This window comes from Coloeus monedula (genome assembly GCF_965178545.1).
Source record: "Coloeus monedula genome assembly, chromosome: 3".
In the NCBI taxonomy this organism is placed as follows: domain Eukaryota; kingdom Metazoa; phylum Chordata; class Aves; order Passeriformes; family Corvidae; genus Coloeus; species Coloeus monedula.
The window spans coordinates 94925113-94943222 of NC_138783.1; the positions used below are offsets into that span (position 1 = coordinate 94925113).

At 41.7% G+C, this 18110-nt stretch overlaps 1 protein-coding gene across 7 annotated transcripts in view; it reads right to left on the bottom strand.

Annotated features, from left to right (window-relative positions):
- Nucleotides 1-985: 985 nt before the first annotated feature.
- The window catches only part of NAXD (NAD(P)HX dehydratase), a 52111-nt gene continuing 34986 nt past the window's right edge, over nt 986-18110 (bottom strand). For 4 of the 7 annotated variants that reach the window (XM_082279134.1, XM_082279130.1, XM_082279133.1 and 1 more), the window contains 5 exons: nt 15040-15090; nt 14854-14958; nt 14373-14493; nt 5748-5868; nt 986-3228 (listed from right to left, as the gene is read on the bottom strand). In XM_082279134.1, the coding sequence (XP_082135260.1) occupies nt 3078-3228; nt 5748-5868; nt 14373-14493; nt 14854-14958; nt 15040-15090 (549 nt within the window). In that variant the 3' untranslated portion in view covers nt 986-3077. Of the gene's footprint in view, nt 3229-5747; nt 5869-11301; nt 11422-14372; nt 14494-14853; nt 14959-15039; nt 15091-18110 lie in introns of all 7 variants that reach the window. The other 3 variants (XR_014226310.1, XM_082279132.1, XM_082279131.1) reach the window with 3 other exon arrangements.

The following is an 18110-nucleotide window of genomic DNA, read 5'->3' on the forward strand; positions in this document are numbered from 1 at the left end:
GCACAGGTGGTGGAAGCATCCAGAATACAAGGCAGGATGGGAGCAGCTGCACTGACTTGCACAGACATGGGTCTGTTCTACTGCAGGAGCTGCCCCAGCCCCAGGCACTCTGTGATCTGCCCTGACCCCGTGTTGGTGACCTGACACGGAATTTAAACATAGTGAAGGCAGAGGCAAGAACTTAGGCCTGTCTTTAAGGTGAAAACAATTTATTTTATACCTGTTGGTTTAAGAATTCTATTCCTCTCAGACATAGCAGTGGGGGATACTTTTAACCTTGAATTATTTCCATATTGAAGTGGTGCTGCTTTGGTCCTGTGAAACCTTCACCTGTAATATGATGGTATCCAGTTACCTGTAAGGCTTGGTATCTTCTGTTTGCTTCTGCACTGAATACATGGAGATGGCTCTAGCACTGGGAGTGCAGCATGCTCAGGCTCTCTCCAGAGGTGGGAAGATAAAATTAGTATGTTTACTTTTCACCTGTTCAGTTACCTTTTTGCTGGCCCTGGCTGCTGTGGCTGTGGGCAGAGGTGCAGAAGCCTCTCTTACACCTGAGGTGCTACAGGCCCTGTGTTGATATGGGGCTGGTACTTACCTGGGACGTGCACTTCCCTTAAATCAATTTATGAAAACATAAAAACCAAGAACCTGGGTTCATCTACAAGGCACCTGTGTGTTTTCAAAGTATCTGTTCAAAAAGATAAAGGCTTTTTTTTATACTGAGAATAAAATGTGTAGCTGTTTTTCTGCTCCCTTTCTCCATTATCCGTACTTCCAGAGAAGCGTGGGCTGTCACTTCATCAGCACTGGGGCAGGTGCTTATTTGACACAGCTGGTATTGTACATGTGCTTGTGGCAGTGTTGTTCCAGCAAAACAGAGTGAATGGGGAGCGGGCAGCTCAGCTGCTGTGTGAAATGGGATCGGCACACACCAAACAAAGTCCAGTCAGTTTGCTGTTATTTTTATTTCCTACCAAAAGAAACTGCTACATTTCCAGAATGTTTAAAAATTGTAACAATTTGTATACATTAGTGAATAACAGAGTTACAACTTCTGTGTAGTTTTAAAACCAACACGGCATGTTGAAATCTGTACTGAGCTGTTAATTGATTGAATTCACTTACAAATACCATTTAGATTATAATACCACTGATGTTCTAATTACAAGAAAAAATTGCTTATTTTAAAGGAAAGGCAGTAGCTGTTTTAAAATCAGTTTTAACTTTCTGATTTCATTTAAAAGTAGTCAGGTTTCTCAAATACATTTAAGGGGAGGAAATAATAGCTTAAGTTTGCCCAAAGTTGTAGACAGTTTACAAAACTGCTTAAATTAAACACTAAAACTTCATCTCTGAAGAGTAGTCTGTGAACCCTCATAGAGCAACACAAGCAAACACTTAAAATCCTATTTTAAAAATAGGTAACTGGTTTAAAAAGAAAAAATGCATCAGGGTGAGGTAGTAGTCACAGTGCATCCAGAAATACCAACTCTAAGGGCTGAAGGGAAATACTTGGAGTAGCCTTTCTGATTCCAGGTGCTTTCTGCAGGCAGCTCTTGCAGGGAATGAGAACACAGTCTGACTGGTCTGTGAAACACCACAGTCAAGCTGTGAGCACTGCAAGAGTGGCTGTGCTGAACAGGCAACATCTGCTGCAGTAACCGGACGCGTTAATGTGCTTGTTCCGGCGCTTTAATAAGCAGGAACACTTGGAGCTGGATTGGAGGTTCAAGGGTAATACCCACTTAAATTTGCTTTGCATGAACTTGCCTCCCTCTCCACTGTGGTTTAGTCCCCACAAGCTTTGACTAGATGTCCAAAAATTTAAGGAATGGTCCTGTGCAAAATCCCACAAAGTTCTGCCTTACACCTAACACTTGCCTGCTCTGCCAGTGCACCAGAGTGGTGTGGCCCTGACAGTGTCTGTCGGTCCTGCAAAGATCAAGCAAAAGCCTCTATGCTTTTTGCTCTAAAAACTCCTGCTTTCTGCAGTACTAAGTACTGCACCTGAAGCTCAAACACCGACCACCCTTTTTCTGTTCCTGCCTTTGACTTGCAGCATATGCTGCCTGCACACCGCTAATAAAGGTACAGGTACTTGCCGTGGGCTGCCTTTTGTTCCTTCAACTTGTATTCCCACTGGCTCATCACTTCCCACCTACGGATCTGTGTGCTGGTCTGCTCTGAGCTCTAACCCAGCAGGCAACTGGAGTTTTAACAGCACTTAACTCTGCCATGATCACTGAGAGCTGAACCAGTTCTGCTGGGTATCACTGAGTTTCTTGTGCCGCCTAGTACCTCTCCAAATGATAATTTCCCAAGTTCATCGTATCCAGTTCCAGATGAGTCAAGACCAGAAAAAGAAACAGGAATTTATTTCTTTTTCAGGTGAGCCTAATTATTGTTTAATGAATTTTACTGCTAAGATGCCTATAGATATCTTCATTCTGCCAAGGGGGAACCTCTTAAAAAAGTAACACAAGAAGACATTACAGGAAGGGGTGCCTTGTCCAAGTGAATCCTGCCTCTGGGACTGGGAATGGGAAAAGGCAACTAATTACATTCAAAATCTACAGCAACTCTCATGCATTCCCTTTCCAAAGAGGCTTACTTCTTGCTTCTTACTATACTAGCGTGGCAAAAAATGAAGTGCAATAGCTAATTCTAGACAGAGGGTCTAAGAATGACAAGTGACAACCTTGGTGCAATCCAAGAAATTCAGTTGAGCTGGTGGAAGAATTTTATCTAAATATCAAGTGCATTTTTTTTGCTCTTCACACTTTAGTTATTGCTCAATAACTATCAAAAAGAACAGGAATACTTTCAGTTTAGTTTTATTATATTATAACAGATCTGCAACTACAGCTTATTTCAGCCAAAACATTTTTGTATCCCAAACTCTTAAAAAATATCTACATTAATCATATTTTTCTATTCTTAAAAATAAAAAATATCTACCTAACATACCAATGCTGCTACAGCACTTGAAAGGGTGCATTATGTAAATTCTACGGTACATGTAATTACTCTTGCAGTCACTGTTCTTCCTTTTCTTCTTCTCTGCTGTTTTGGCTTCAGGTTTCAAAAAGTTTGTTAAAAGCTGTTCCAACTTCTGAAACCATGTCAGAGGCTGTCATTGAACGTCCGAATTTTTGAAAGGCTTGGTGGTTAGACTGCCTCGTGAGAGAGCAAGCTCCAAATGCAGCCACTAGAAAGGGATTTTGACTGAAAGGAAAAAACCAGAAAACATTATAAAGAGAATACAAACACTTCAGTGCAATTTATAAGGTGGTGGACATCATCTTTGTACTCGTAGATGTTGGTCAGCATTACCAGGAAGGCCTCTTAAGCAAACACCTTCTCAGACTCTTGCACTGCAGAGCATTTTTGAACTTTTTTTAACAAATACTTCCCTACCCATGGCACAGCATGTGACTGAGTGAGAAACACCACCAGGGCCAAAGCATGCAAAAGGACAACACAGGCTTAAAAAGTGGGTAAGGTGTTCCATGTCTAGCTTTACTGATGTGAAGATTCATGCTTTCCTTCAGAGGAAGACCAAAGTCTCACCTGACAGCCTTTCAAGCCTCTTTTCTCTCCACTCACTGGGTAACTCCATTTAGTTTTGTCTTGCAGGGGTGGGGGAAGGTCTTGGGGACGCAGACAAGAGATGGATGATTTTCAACAGGGCCATGACTGCTCCAGGGCTTTCATTAGATCAGCTTAAAAGGGGTACAGTGGCAGGTGAAGACCCCAACACAAATTAAGGCACACTGCTGAAATGCCTCCTACACACTTAGGAACTGTGCAAGAGAGTGGACGCAGAACAGACCTCTCTCTAATGCTGAGCCTCGCCTTGAGAAGCCAGCACAGTCCAGAGCCAGCTCCAGCTGCCACCTCCAGAGCACCTTTTCACAGGCTGGGCCATGGGAGTCACTTCTGCTGCCTTAAAACAGAAAACGACTGCAGAATAGTTCAGCAGCCAGCGCTGCACTCCAGGTTCTGGCTGATCAAAAACCTCACAAAGCTCAGTCTCAGCTGAGCATTGCTGCCTGGCAGACACTAAGGACCTCCTGACTCCTCTGCCAAGTGAGAGTTTTGGGAAGAATCCCAATGTAAAACACAGGCAAAGCAGGACATGACTTTACAATTAGGTGTTACCTAAGCAGAATTTCCATGCACTCATCAAGGTGCAGGAGTATTCAAGCGACCTTGAGACTTAATCTTGGATGCCCAAATACTGCTCTGAAACAAGAGCTGTGCACAGGCTCCTTGGCTCAAGACAGCTAAAACACCATACTCCAAAGGCATCAGCATCCTCTCTACTTTAAGTGAGGAACCCTACCTACTGTACCAGTAGCACCCCTGAGAGCCAGTGCAATCTCAGTGTTTGAAAATCCCTCTGTACAGACCCACGGTGAAATGCCAGAGCCAGGCACAAACTGGAAGGACTGGCTGGACTGCCTACAGTGCAGTCTCCCAAGCAGATGCCCTGACTCACTGAACCCAAAAAGCTCCTTCTTTCCTGCAACACACGAGGTAGGGAGGATTGGTACAGCAGGTGCCTGTGAAGGGTCACCTTAACACCACTGCAGGAGACACAATGCAAAGCTGATGCCAATTACACTTTCCCTTCATCTATAAAATAAAGGAGTTTCCGAGCAAGCTGTTTAGAAAAGCCACAGGAGCTCAAGTCAGGAGAGCCTGGAGAACACATGCTGTGTTTGCTAATCTTTCCAACAATTTAACACTGCTGTGCTGTACCCCATGCAAAAACGAAGTCACTCTTTTAAGGACTTAAAACAGAATTCCCCCTTTAGTGGCAGCTACAACTTCAGATACCCAGAATGACAAAGGAAACCAAGATTGTGTATGTTAGATTTCAGAATTCCGAAGTCTGGTTCAACTGGTCCCTCATTGCCCCCGGGGTACCTCATGCAGTGTGCCTGTGGTAACACAGGCCCAGGCTGGATAACTCCCGTGCACATCTGATACTGTGCACCTGCATGCAGCATCCCAAAGACTACAGAAGGTCTCCACTCCTCAAGCTTCCAGAACTCATTACTTACTGAGAAGAGAGACTGTTAACTCCCTCATTGCTTATGCTCCTTCCAACTTCATTTAAAGCTGCTGCTTTCACAGAAAGACTACATGACTACCTGGGCCAGCTAGTGTGGCAGGAATTGACATAGTTTAACTAAGCAGCCAACAGCCATCTGCTGCTTTATGTACAACCAAAGTGGACTACCATTTGGCTTTATAAGAATTACTCTCTTTGAAACCGTATTTTATTTGCAAGTTTCAAAATACCTGCCCCACTGAATTACTCAGGCACAATGCAGGACAATTCACCAAAACAGAAATAACAAAGGCAAACAACATGTCTTTTGAATTACAGAGATGCTATTGCCAATGACCACCACTTATTTATCCTTCATACTTTCTGTCTACATTCAATTGTTTTGAAAACACCTACCTCATACATAAATATCCTTGCAAACAGATCCAGAGGCTGTTCTTCTGCCCCAGACTTGGGAGATATTAGATTACTGAAGGGTTTGTCTTATTAAAATTATTACTGTTATGTAGACTGCTCTAGAACACCCTTACACTTTTAAAAAGTACATGGATACCTTCTTACCAAAACCTCCAATTTCATTTGGAAATTCACATAGCAGGTCTACAACAGTTGCCACAGGTGAACACAGGCTCACAGCAATTAAGTTATTAATTAATATTCATACCCATTTGTTTTTTCAGCTCCAGCAACAAATGCCCAGTGTGCCAAGACTCCAAGAGAACCAGAAAGGAGGTCCCCCTGTCCACCACATCTCCGGCTGCTTCCTTCGTGACTGCACACAAGTACTATGAACAGACAAACCAAAAACAAAGTCATGTGCTTTTCCCCCTCCATTTACAGTGACAGCACTGCAGCTGCAAGGGTGACCCTGTGAGGCACACGGCAACTAATGGTTGAGAGACTTAACACAGGCAGTAGAATATGATGAAATACACTACTCTTAAAAAAAAATAAATTGCATTAACATTTTTAAAAATACTTTTCTCATTACCTTTTAATCCTTTGCAAATAACATTGCACAATGTGCACACTTTCTCCACTTCACTCAGGCTGCACAGGTGAGTTTAGTTATTCACGTGCCATAATGAGCCACCACCCCAAACTGGACCGGGTCCCTCACAAAGTCATTGCACAAACACAACTCTTCAGCGTCTCTGAGTTTGCAAGTATAACCAAGGTGTTTACAAAAAGCAAATGCAATACAGGACTAAAATCTCAAATGTTCTACCATGTCCATCATGAAAATACTTTATTGAAACAGCCTTTTCCTTAGGCTTTGTAAAAACCACATGCAAGACAGATTCGTTTTTTTCTGCCAATAAACTGTGTCTCACCATCCGTGTATGTTTCTGTCAGCAGTGTCACTGTGGATAGGCTGTGTCAGGGTATCAGATGTTACATTTCTATTTTAAATATACAAAGGACCTTGGTCAAACTGATCTCTTTGTGCAGCTTTAACTATGAAGAACACGCAAACGGTTTCACTACATTTAACTCCTTTGTTATCCACTCTCAACAAGCCCAAGCAAGAAGCCTAGAGGACATACAAGGCACACAAAAAGAAAACAGCATCAATTCTGCTCCCCTTTACCATACTCTCTTGTGGGTATGTACCTAGTCCTTAGCTTCTTTTTTTTGCTTGGCTCTGAAAAAAACCCCAGGACAGATTTATTTTCCTCTCCTAGGAGAATGGAAGAGCTGGCAGAATCATGATTGCCGAAGTGGTGATCCTTAGCATCTCCACTCAGCTACTGCAGGATTCAGGACTCTGCACACAATCACTTCTGTGCTGCTGAGCATGCCAAATATACAAGCAAAGGATAAAGCAAGACCAGGCATTGCTTGGGCAACAGCTCTTACCTCAAGCCTGGGCTGGGTTTCTCCAAAGTGTATAAACAGAGCAGCCCAGGTGTTTTAGAGGGAGTACTGTCCATATTTTTAACATTTATAACCATTTTTATCTTTCAAACTAATGGAAAAAATTTGCACAGAACTGAAGGACTTGCAGATACATCTTCCTAAATAGCAAATGGTAAAAAACTACATAATGCCAATGAACCCCTTCCAGTTCATTATGTGCAACAGCGAAGAATTGCACTTCACTCCCATTTCCTACCGATTCTTCCAGCGGTAATTGCAGGGCTCACGAGGCCAGGCAGTTGTGCGTGTTTGCTGCCACTGAGAGGGCAAAGATTCATTAGTCACCACGAGCACAGCACACACCACTGCAGCCTTGCCAGCAGTTCATTTTCCCAATCGCTCTTCTCCCCTTCCCCCTCCCCCTCTCAAATTAAGATTCTGGATGTGTTTCTCAGTGAGCAGTAGCTAATGTCAAATTTCACAAGTGTAATGCCCTTCTGAGTTAGCTATCTGAAGAAGGTATGCCCTTTCAGGTGGCACGATTTATTCTCAGTTTTATTTTAAATACAGTGCTTTGGAGAAATTACCTCTAATACTACTACTTTGAAGATGCTATCTCACCAGATTTTCACTTTGAGGGCTTGAACTCCTGGCAGGAGGCAGGATGGAAATCCTCTGTTCAAAAGCTTTGGGGCCTTCTGACTGACAGCTGAGCACAAGCCCCTGCTTATTAGCTGCATGTCACCATCTGCCACTATTCTGTAGCCCCACAACCTTCCAGTCATTTTTGAGCTGTACAGGAAAGCAAGATCTCCTCAAACTAGGCCAATTATAATACTCTGCTAAATTTACCAAAAAAAAAAAAAAAAAAGAAGTGGTCTTTTGTTTGTGGTTTTAAAAAGTAAGTCTCAAATATGTGCAGACTACCTCACAGGCAACAACAAAAGCAGACCTTTGTACTCTGCACACAGATGCTGGAAAACAAATCCATGGAATACCTTCAAAGAAGCAGAACTAGAGGAAATTCACTCGAATGAGGAGGGAAAGATATAACACACAATTCTTGTGCAGAGGCTTGGTTGATCAAAGAACATCTCAAAATAAAAGGATGATGAACATGACAACAGGCAATGGGAAAAGGATTTAAAAACATCTCTGAATTACAGTCATTATTAAAAGCTTTTAAAATATAAGAAGGAATCCCACAGTGGCATCAAGACAAACCAGCACACTGCCAAACCAACACAGGATGCTTTTCCCAGCCTTCTCCTAGAACAACAAAATAAAACTGCTGTCTTCATGCTCCCCAAGTGCAACATCCCCCACTGAATGTCTGAGCCCTGCTGAGAAGACACTTCCAGCAGTTCTTTAAGGACCATGGGGCTGAAGCCTTTACGTTGCACTGAGCAGTCACAACCAGTGGCAACGTTTCAAGGCCTCAGTTAGCTGGACATGGCTGAACAGTCAGCTATGATGCCGAGAAGGTGGGCAGTTCTATTCCCTGGAAACATGCACAGCACTCTATCTGCATGAGGATGAAGCTTTTTTTGATCTGTTGTTCAGTGAGGCTGTAGCATGTTCAGCTAGGGATGGGCATGTACACGGTTCTTGGAAGAGCTGAGGAGACCAAGATGACTGGATGCAGGACAACAAGGAAACTACAAAGACTGAAATCACCACAATGTATCAATTTTGAAAAGGCAGCAGCCAGGGCCACTTAACATCAATTAGTCTGACACCAGTCCTGATCAAAACAAGAGAGGTTCAGTTATAGCTCAACTGACAGAGTGTAAGACACAGAAACACACAATTAATGCTGGTCAAGCTGGCTGGTAGAGTAGGGTGTCCAGTTCTGTTTTCTAATGGGTCTGGGCAACCAAATCTGACGTCATTACTTCTCAAGGTGATGAATCAAAAAAAACCCACCTCAGTATAAGTAGCAGACAGTTTTTAAATGAAAACTGATTTATGCCAAGTAATTCTCAGGGAAAAAAAAACCTACCCAACTCCCTAGCACTTATCCATGCAGCACACATATACTATCAGAAGAAAAGGCTAGATGAAATAAGTGTCATCACTGAAGAAATGCCTGCAAGGAGATCTGCTAGAGTCAGAAAAACCACAGTCCTATTCAACACAGTCTCAGCAAGTAAACATCACATAAATACCACCAGAGCTTTAGGCAGCAAATACAACACGTATTTGCTCACATATAATCACACAGATTCCTTATGTACCTAAATCCATGGAAGTAATTTGTACTGAAATGAGTGCAGCAGAAACAAAAAATTGAAGGCTGTCATACTGACAGAATACTGGAAAGTAGAAATTCAAGAGTTTTAGGCTCCAAACAATTCAAAACTTTGCCCCAGGCTTTCTGGGTCACTATGGCCAAGTCATTTAGTAGTGCTATGTTTAATATATTTCAGGCCATAAAATATTCTCAAAAAGGGCTGAAAAGGGAGTGATGGCAAGATACACATTAATATTTGTGAAAGCATTCAGACCATGGTGTCACACTTAGCTGTATCATTGCCAAGTTTTAAGCTGAAAAACTCCCAGCCCAAATTTTGCTGCTGCCAAAAGCCCAGAAGAATGACCTATTTATGAGTATTGTGTGCTTAATTAAAAAAACGAAACCACAACATTCTGTTATGTAAATGAAAATAGCTGTTCTCTCTTTGAATGAAAAAAATCAGAATGCAGTAGTTTTGCTGACCTCAAGCACTACAAGTTAACTTGGAAGCACAGATTTTGATGTGGCTGTATGCAGGCAACACCATTTGCAATGCCAGCTCCTAGACACATCACAGTTAGAAAACCAAAGCAGTAGAAAAGGCAGTGTGTGTCTGCTTGTTCCTGACCCACCATGTTCACCCAGTAGTGAAAAAAAGAAATGAATCTCTGGGGTGGCTTTTATTGCTGCATTTAGAGCACAGCATGTGAAATATGGGATAGTTTAGTTCTGATGATGGTCAGAAGGCTGAAGAGCCTCTGTGAAATATAACATTTATTGAGACTGCAGACTGAAAGACTGGAGATTTAAATTTAGCTCCTGAATCTCAGACATCCTGAACAAATTCCTTGCACTTGTTTTCCTCTTACAGAGGAGGAGTATTACACTCACTCTAATGTGGTCAGGAATCAATGTATGAAACATGACCATTTGAACTTCTGATATGACCCAACTGGATCGGATCAGCTAACAACAGCCATCCCACACAACAAACACACTCTAGTTTAATTAAAAGGCTTAAGATCTCCATTTTCTATGCAAATAATGTAGCTATCAAGGATCATTTTGCTCCATCAAATACAAGATTTAGACCTTTATCAGATTTTTAGTAAAATCTCTTACTAATATACATCTCTGACCTAGCATATACTTATACTAGTAAGAAATCTATCTTTTTCCTTTTGCAAGTTAGTTCACAAAAGCATGTAGCTGGAGATCATGGACTCCCAGAAACATGTCCCAGAGTGCATATGGACAGGGAAACCAAGTTTAGTGACTCTGGCTGGGGAAACAACTCAACTGGTGTGGAAAACGTAAGTTGGCTTTTATATAAAGGGTGCTTATACTTTTTTATTCCCTAATCACACTTTTAAAACTTAGATAAGTCCTTGAGTGCAAGATAGAGCAGGCAATTGAAGTTAGCCAAAAGTGACCCGAATTTTACACCAGTTCTGTTGGACAGGCACAGGAGCCAGGGGCCAGGTGAACAGTGCCAGGGAGAAGCTGGCTGGGCTGCAGGTGCCACAGACCCCACAGTGGCACCAGGGACAGGAACCATCACCTTCCCCTTTTGCTCATTCTGCAGAAGCAGGACTGGAGACAAAGGTGCTGCCTCTCAGTTAAAAATCTTGGTGAGTTTTGCTCAGCAGCTGTGAGTGAGCCAGGCAGTGACAAGCACTGAATAGCTTCCTTTTTCCAGCTGTGTAGGGAGATGAATGGCTGGAATTAGAAGCAGTGCTTGGGGACTTATGGAAAGAGTTGGATTTTTACCCCATAGTCAGTACTCAGTATTCTGCCTCACATACTTCCTTGCTTCTCTTCACCATGGCTGCAGCTGAGCAACTGGAGAGAAACCAAATTTGGCTACTGGTTCTTGGGAAAAGTAACAGGATGGTTCCCATAAAAGCCTGCCTTTTGGAAGGTAGAGGGTCAAACACAGAAAAGCTCATTATAATGCTTAAAAATGAAAATTCAAATCCTCTGATTCAAGGACCTAACCAAATTTTAAACATGTTAGGAACTAAGGCTGGTATAACCACACTTTATTATTGACCAGTTCTCCAAAGAATAATAAAAAAATAACCTTAGAGAGCTGTGCCATAGTGAATAAAAGCTGACTTACCTTTTACCCACAGGCTGAGTACTCATTCCTACCCTGGTCAGTGATGGCACTGATATCACCTACCAAGAGCATGGTGAAGCTCATCTTTGTAGAGCAGGGAATCAACAACTGTAGACCAAGCTATAATGTGAAATTGCAAAAGGAAAGAGAAAAGAGTATATAAAACTTAATTTAAAATCTTGGTGATTAAGTTTACAGGCCAGTCAGCAGCTCACTACTGAAATGGAGACAAATTTTAGAAAAACCTCCTTTATAGTGGAGGACTCTTACTGCTTTCACAGAGGCCAGTATGTGACTGATGCCATAAGCAATCACCTGCACCAGCTAGTCTGGTCTGTGAAAACAAACTTCAGAGGTATCCAGACGCTTCAAAGTTTGTGAATCCAGCAAAATATCAGGTACACTGCTGTACCAGTTAATTTCTTTATCTATTAGTAAAATCTTGTTTTGAATTTATTAAACTTCAGCTTCCAATCAGAATTGGAATTAGAGCCTCTCTGTGTAGATTACAAAGCTTTTTGTTGAGAGTAATTCTTCACCAACACCTTATGCCAAATCTCCTGGTAACTCTTTCTGTCTTCAGGTAACAGAAGTAAACTGTCTACTGCATTTCTTACACACTCATGAATAAAAGTACTGTGAAAATAACCACTACAATCACTCCAAGCTATAAAGCATTCACAAACCCAATCTCCCCTACTGCAAAATCTGGCATCTTCAAAAAGCCTTCCTTCCACAACAACTAAGCACAAAACACTGGAGTTGCATGGTTAAGTTTGCAATTTCTCAATTTCTGTTTTCCCTGGAGAGCACTGAGACTTACTTTATTTTTCCCCCCCTAGAAAGCACATGTGCAGTATATTCCCAAAGGAGAAAGTTTAAAAGTACTGTAAGCAAACTACAGTGACAGTATGCTGAACACAGGAGGTCAAGCAGGAAATGCCTAATAGATAGGGCTTAAGCACTGCAAATGGATGATGACATGATAAATAAAAGGCAAAAGGAGTACACAGATCTTTTCATAATGTTTGATTGTGCTCAGAGGACATTGGCCTGATCCAATAATCTGGATTTCCCTCAAACTGGAATCATGATGTATGTAGTCTTAGCTGCAAAAAAAATGATAACAGATCAAAAGAAGAGACAGAAGAAAAATAAGAGCAAAAAACCTGGGAAAGAATTCAAGGTCAGTGACATGGCAACATACTCCATGTTGTGGCACAGAGCACACAGCAGAATCTCCTTTCTCAATGTAATTTTGCATTTGAGAAACTAAATGACCAGCAGACTAGACCCAAAGAACACTCTTGTTAAAAGGAAGCTGAAGTCTGTAGTTTCTGCAAAATTCTCAGGAACATTCTTGAAAGTCATGCAAACTCTACAAACAGTTTTTGTAACAGACATTATAACCTGCTTTCTTAGCTCAGCAATGCTGCCTGTAATGTCTGTAATCCAACAAAGCATCAGTGATAGTACCAAGGTAAGAACAAGAAAGCAGCCTATAGCTGGATATCAATCAACTGCTATAAAGGCACAGAACTGTTTTTTATTTCAAAACAAAAGCCACTCCACTAATAGAAAAAAATATCAGAACACAACAGAGACAAAGAACAAGGTGGGGGAAAAAATAAAACCAATAAAAAACCCCAAAAGCACACAAGACATACATGAACTTGTGTCACATATGAACATTCAAAATTGAAACTGGAAAGAGCTTCAGCTGTTTTCTGTTTTTTTAATCCTGCATGACAAGAGATTCACTGGAGACAGTGCCCTGTTTCTCCAGCAGTTGTGGGGACACACTTATCTCAAGAGTTAATAGTTCAAAAGGAGAACAGAGATATACCAGATAATGTACTCAATCTAAAGCGCTCGCCCAGGCTTCCCAATGTTCATTTAAAAAGCAACAATCCCGTATAAAAAGAACATTGTTGACATAAAAGCAGAGAAAGAAGACAACTATAGTGCTCTAAAGCTCTCCAGCTGGCATAAACTGAAGTCAAGACATTGTATCCTCCAGCAGAGTTCATCCACCCTTAAGCCTGGCCTGACTGTCCAAGGTTACAAATCAAGTCTGCTATGGGTGCAATATGACACAAGACTTCTGTGGGGAAACCTGGGTACTCTAAGAGGAAGGTCCCTTACCCCATAGCTGTAACTATACTGCTTCCAGGTCCCAGCTGTTGCACAATCTGCTGGAGTATCTGCACTAATGGGGTATGTGGAAGGTGGCTCTGCACAAACCAGTTGTACTTACGACATCTGTTTTCTGTTATAAAAGACTTCCATGGCTCCCAGTAATGAAAAATTGACTGTATATACAAAACAATTTTGAAGCAGCATAAACATTTATCAGAGATTAGCATTTCAAGTAATTAAAAGCAGAGCTGCTGCTTGTTATGTATGTGAAGTAAGACCATGCAGTCAAAATGTATCCATGGCACTTGTGAATAATTTTATACTGATCACAGTAAATGATCAGTATAAAAAGCACCAGACAAGCAGCTAATTTTATTAAGTATACTTTAAACCATATTGGTATGGGACTGTTATAATGGCAATCTAGAGTTAATTTTTTAATTTGTCAGGGCTGCTGTACAAGTCATATACGTACATGTGAATCTGCAGCCCCATGATGGACAGCACCAAGGAACTGAGCAGGTCATGAGCCTCAAGACATCTCCACTTTTCACACACACTGATACATGGTGAATATTGATACATTGTTTTGTATCAATTTAGCAATGACAGCTGCACTTATATAAACCACCTCAGCAAAGAACTTTCAAACAGTTCACAAAGATTAAATAATTAATTTCTCAATACCCGTGGAATGTAAAACATAATGTCATTTAAATGAGAAATGAAATTAGCAACTTTTGTCAGCAAATAAATTTAGTTGCACTCTTAAAATATAAATTTACACAAATCATCTAAAGGTGATCTGCAAAGGCAGCAATCCCTCCAACCTTCAGGGGAATACAGCCTATTGCTATACACTCTACTGGACTATGATTGAAAGCAAACAGAACAGAACAACCACACTGCTAAGAGCAGAAGGCTTCACTTACCTTTCTCTCCATCTGAAATAAGATCTCTTTCTCCCTTTTGCACAACTGTCAAATTCCCCATGGCTTGGCTGAGTCTTAATACACATCCATGATGATCACTACTGTCTACGGGGTCTCTAAGCTACAACACAAGAATTCCATATACAGTACATATTTTGCTACTACAACATATTCTAACACATGCTACTTACATATGCTTGGGGGGTGGGGGGAAAGGCAACATCATCAGTCTTCCCATGTATTTTTTTCTACACCCACTGCAGTGTTAAAAAATGCATGAGAATGGGTCTTCTTTAAAAAAGAGCTCTGTTTAAGAATATGCATTGCTGTGGCAATTATCCCATGGAATAAAACCCAGAGAGTGCTTCCCTCACACATAAGAAACAGCATGTAACATTTAAGCCAGCAATAAGTTACTTATTTTCAAGACAAAAAGACTAAACTTGCACATACTTAAATACCAAAAAGGCAATCAGCTCACCATGGCTTCATACAGTCTGCTGAACTCCATATAGTTTGGAGTAAGAATAGCTCGCTGGTAGCCTTGAATAAGAGAAGGCTGCTGGGAAATGAGCCACAGTCCATCCTGCAAAACACAGTAAGAAGAGCATTTACTGAATAGATTCTTAAATGTTAAACCAGTGACTGAAATCCAGAAAATACTTACTGCATCAATAATGATAGGAATTCCTTTCACTTTCGATTTCTCTATAATACCCTGCAAAAAATGCAGATACTTTTAAGATGCTTGATAATTTCGATCTCTTAAGATACAAACCAAATATATACAATAAATCTGACCATGTAAGTTGTTTTTACAAAGTGATAGAAAAAAATGTTATGTTCTGCAAACTAATGTAAAACCTTTTCGCAGCAGGTAATTTTACAGTCACAATGTTTTCTCCCTGGTTTAAGTGTCCACAGAGCTGGTATGTGTATAGGGTACTCATGGCAAGGTTTTAGGAGGGGGAAGAGGGGCTACAGGACTTCTCTGAGAAGTTGCTGGAAGCTTCGCTCATGTCCAATAGAGCCAATGCCAGCCAGCTCCAAGACAGTCCTGCCACTGCTCAAGGCCAAGCCCAGCAGCGAGGTAGCATCTCTGGGATAATAGATTTAAAAAGGGGAAAAAGTTACTGTGCTGAAGCAACTGCAGCCAGAGAAGAGAGGAGTGAGAATATGTGAAAGCTACAGCCCTGCAGATGGACAGGTCAGTGAAGAAGGGAGAGGAGGTGTTCCAAGCTCTGGAGCAGTCCGTGGGGCAGTTCACGGTGAGGCAGCTGTGCCCATGCGGCCCATGGAAATTCACAGGGGAGCAGAGATCCACCTGAAGCCTGTGGAGGACCCCACAGCAGAGAAGGTGGATGCCCAAAGGAGGCTGTGACCCTGTGGAAAGCTTGCACTGAAACAGGCACCTGGCAGGACCTGTGGCCCCATGCAGAGAGGAGCCCATGCTTGAGCAGTCTGTTCTTGAAGGACTGCACCCCATGGGAAGACCCATGTTGGAGCAGTTTGCAAAGAAATGCAGTCCATGGGAAGTCCACTGGAGAAGTTTGTGGAGGACTGTCTCTTGTTAGAGGGGCCCCACGGTGGAACAAGGGAAGAATGTGGAGTCCTTCCCCAGAGGAGGAAAGAGCAGAAAAGACAACATGTGATGAACTGACCAGAGTCTCCATTTCCTGACCCCCTGCACCACTGAGAGAGGGGAAATACACAATTTTGGAGTTAAAATAAGCTTGGGAAGAAGAGGGCGGTGGAGAGAAGGTGTTTTTAGCATTCGGTTTTATTTTTCATTATCCTACTCTGATTTCATTTGTAATAAAACTCAGTTAAGTTCCCCAAGCTGAGTTTGTTGCACATACTTCAATGTAACAGTAACTGGTGAACGATCTCTCCTGTCCTTATCTTAACCCACAAGCCTCTGTTATATTTTCTCTCCCATCCAGCTGAGGAGGGGAGCGATAGAGAAGCTTTGGTGGGCACCCAGCATTCAGCCAGGGTCAACCCACCACAATATGCAAGCAAACAAGCAATCTCGCCCACTCTGCCTGCTGCAGGAGGCATGTAATGCCAACACAAGCCACACATAGTAAACATACATCTTCAATTAAAAACCCCAGAAAAACCCCAGTGAGTGCTGCCTTGATAGAAATCGGTGAGTAACTGTCAATACAAACTTCAGCTGCTTTGCGGCTCACAGTGCCACTGCAGTGTTAGTTTATGCACAAACTGAGACAAGCAGTATGTATGATGTCATTTCACCCATGGTCCTGGAGGTTTTATGCTTGGAAAGCAAAACCAAGGTGGCCCAGACAACAGACCATTTGTAAGAGTGTTTTTTCAGCAAGCAGTATCTCCGAGCAGACTGCCTGCCCTTGTTCTCTTTCCTAAGCCAGCAGCAGCAAGGACTGATCCTCAAGCTTTTTAACGAGCAGTGGCCAACAGTCAAGTTCTTTTCTGCGTCGGTTATTACCAACTCATCCTTGAAGCTGGGGGGTTTATCTTTTTCCTGTATAAGGTAACAGAGCATTGTATCCATCCAAAAGTCTGAGTACTTTTGAATGTTATTAACATCTTCAGGTTAGCTATCGTATGGCACTGAGCTTTACAGGTTAGCAAGACATGATGTAAAGAATAAGGAAGCAATTTTTAATTAATGTTTAGGGTACTGAACATCTCTCTTTTCTTGTACAGTGGTCAAAATAAACACCCACCTTGCTCCCTGTAAATTATTACACATGACATATACATATCCTTACAAACATTACTACCTGATTCTGGTTTTTCCAACACCAGTGGAAAATACTTCCCTTCTATTTTTTTTGGGCAGTGTTTGCAATTTGGAAGCATGAGACTGAAACACCATCTACTGCTCCAAGCCTGAGGACTTGCCTCAACACACAGCTGTGGCTGCAGTACAAGCTACTAGAGAATAGAAACCTTTCCTACACTTGCACAACTTGGGCTGTGTGTCAGACTGCTCGGTGCCCACCTCCTTTGAGATCCCTAGGGAATACCACAGAGTCTCCTCTTATACTCAGCTACTTGAATAATTTTGAACCAATTGCAAATTTTACACAACTCATACTGTTCAGCTACTACTGAATTATTCAAATTTATTAGTAAGTATACTTAACAGCTGTGTGAGGATGGAGTCTTAAAACACACCTAGAATTAACTGCGCCATTCTGAAAACCAGACCGTCTTACTTTCAAAGCTTTTAAGGAATGTATGAGAGAATAATGTCTTAATTCATTCATGCTAATCTGCACAGATGTGCACAGCTCAGTTTTCCTTCACAGAAGCTGCACTGCTTTGCCCCTGCTGTGTTAAGCTCATTAGCAATTACGTTTAACTCGACTCACTTCGTAACAATGAAAAAAGGCTGTGGATCTAACAACCAGGTTTTGTGTTTTGCTGTTTATATTTTCCTTGTATACATGAATGTTATAGATACAACAGCCCAACTATTTTTGAACCATACTAAGCTGTTCTGATTAGATATCAGAGGGCACTGAGACTCAGACCTCAGCAAGATCATCCTCCCCCAATCTTTGAAGAAACAATTACCTTTTACTTCAACCTGGTTTTCTAACTGGTTATAATTACAATATTTGGTACATTAGCAGCTTCACCAAACTCCTTCAGTACACTTAAAATGATTACTGCTCCACTTTGCACTAATATGAATCACCAGTTTATTCTAGTATGTCAGCTTCAGTAAGCCAGTCTTTCATGACA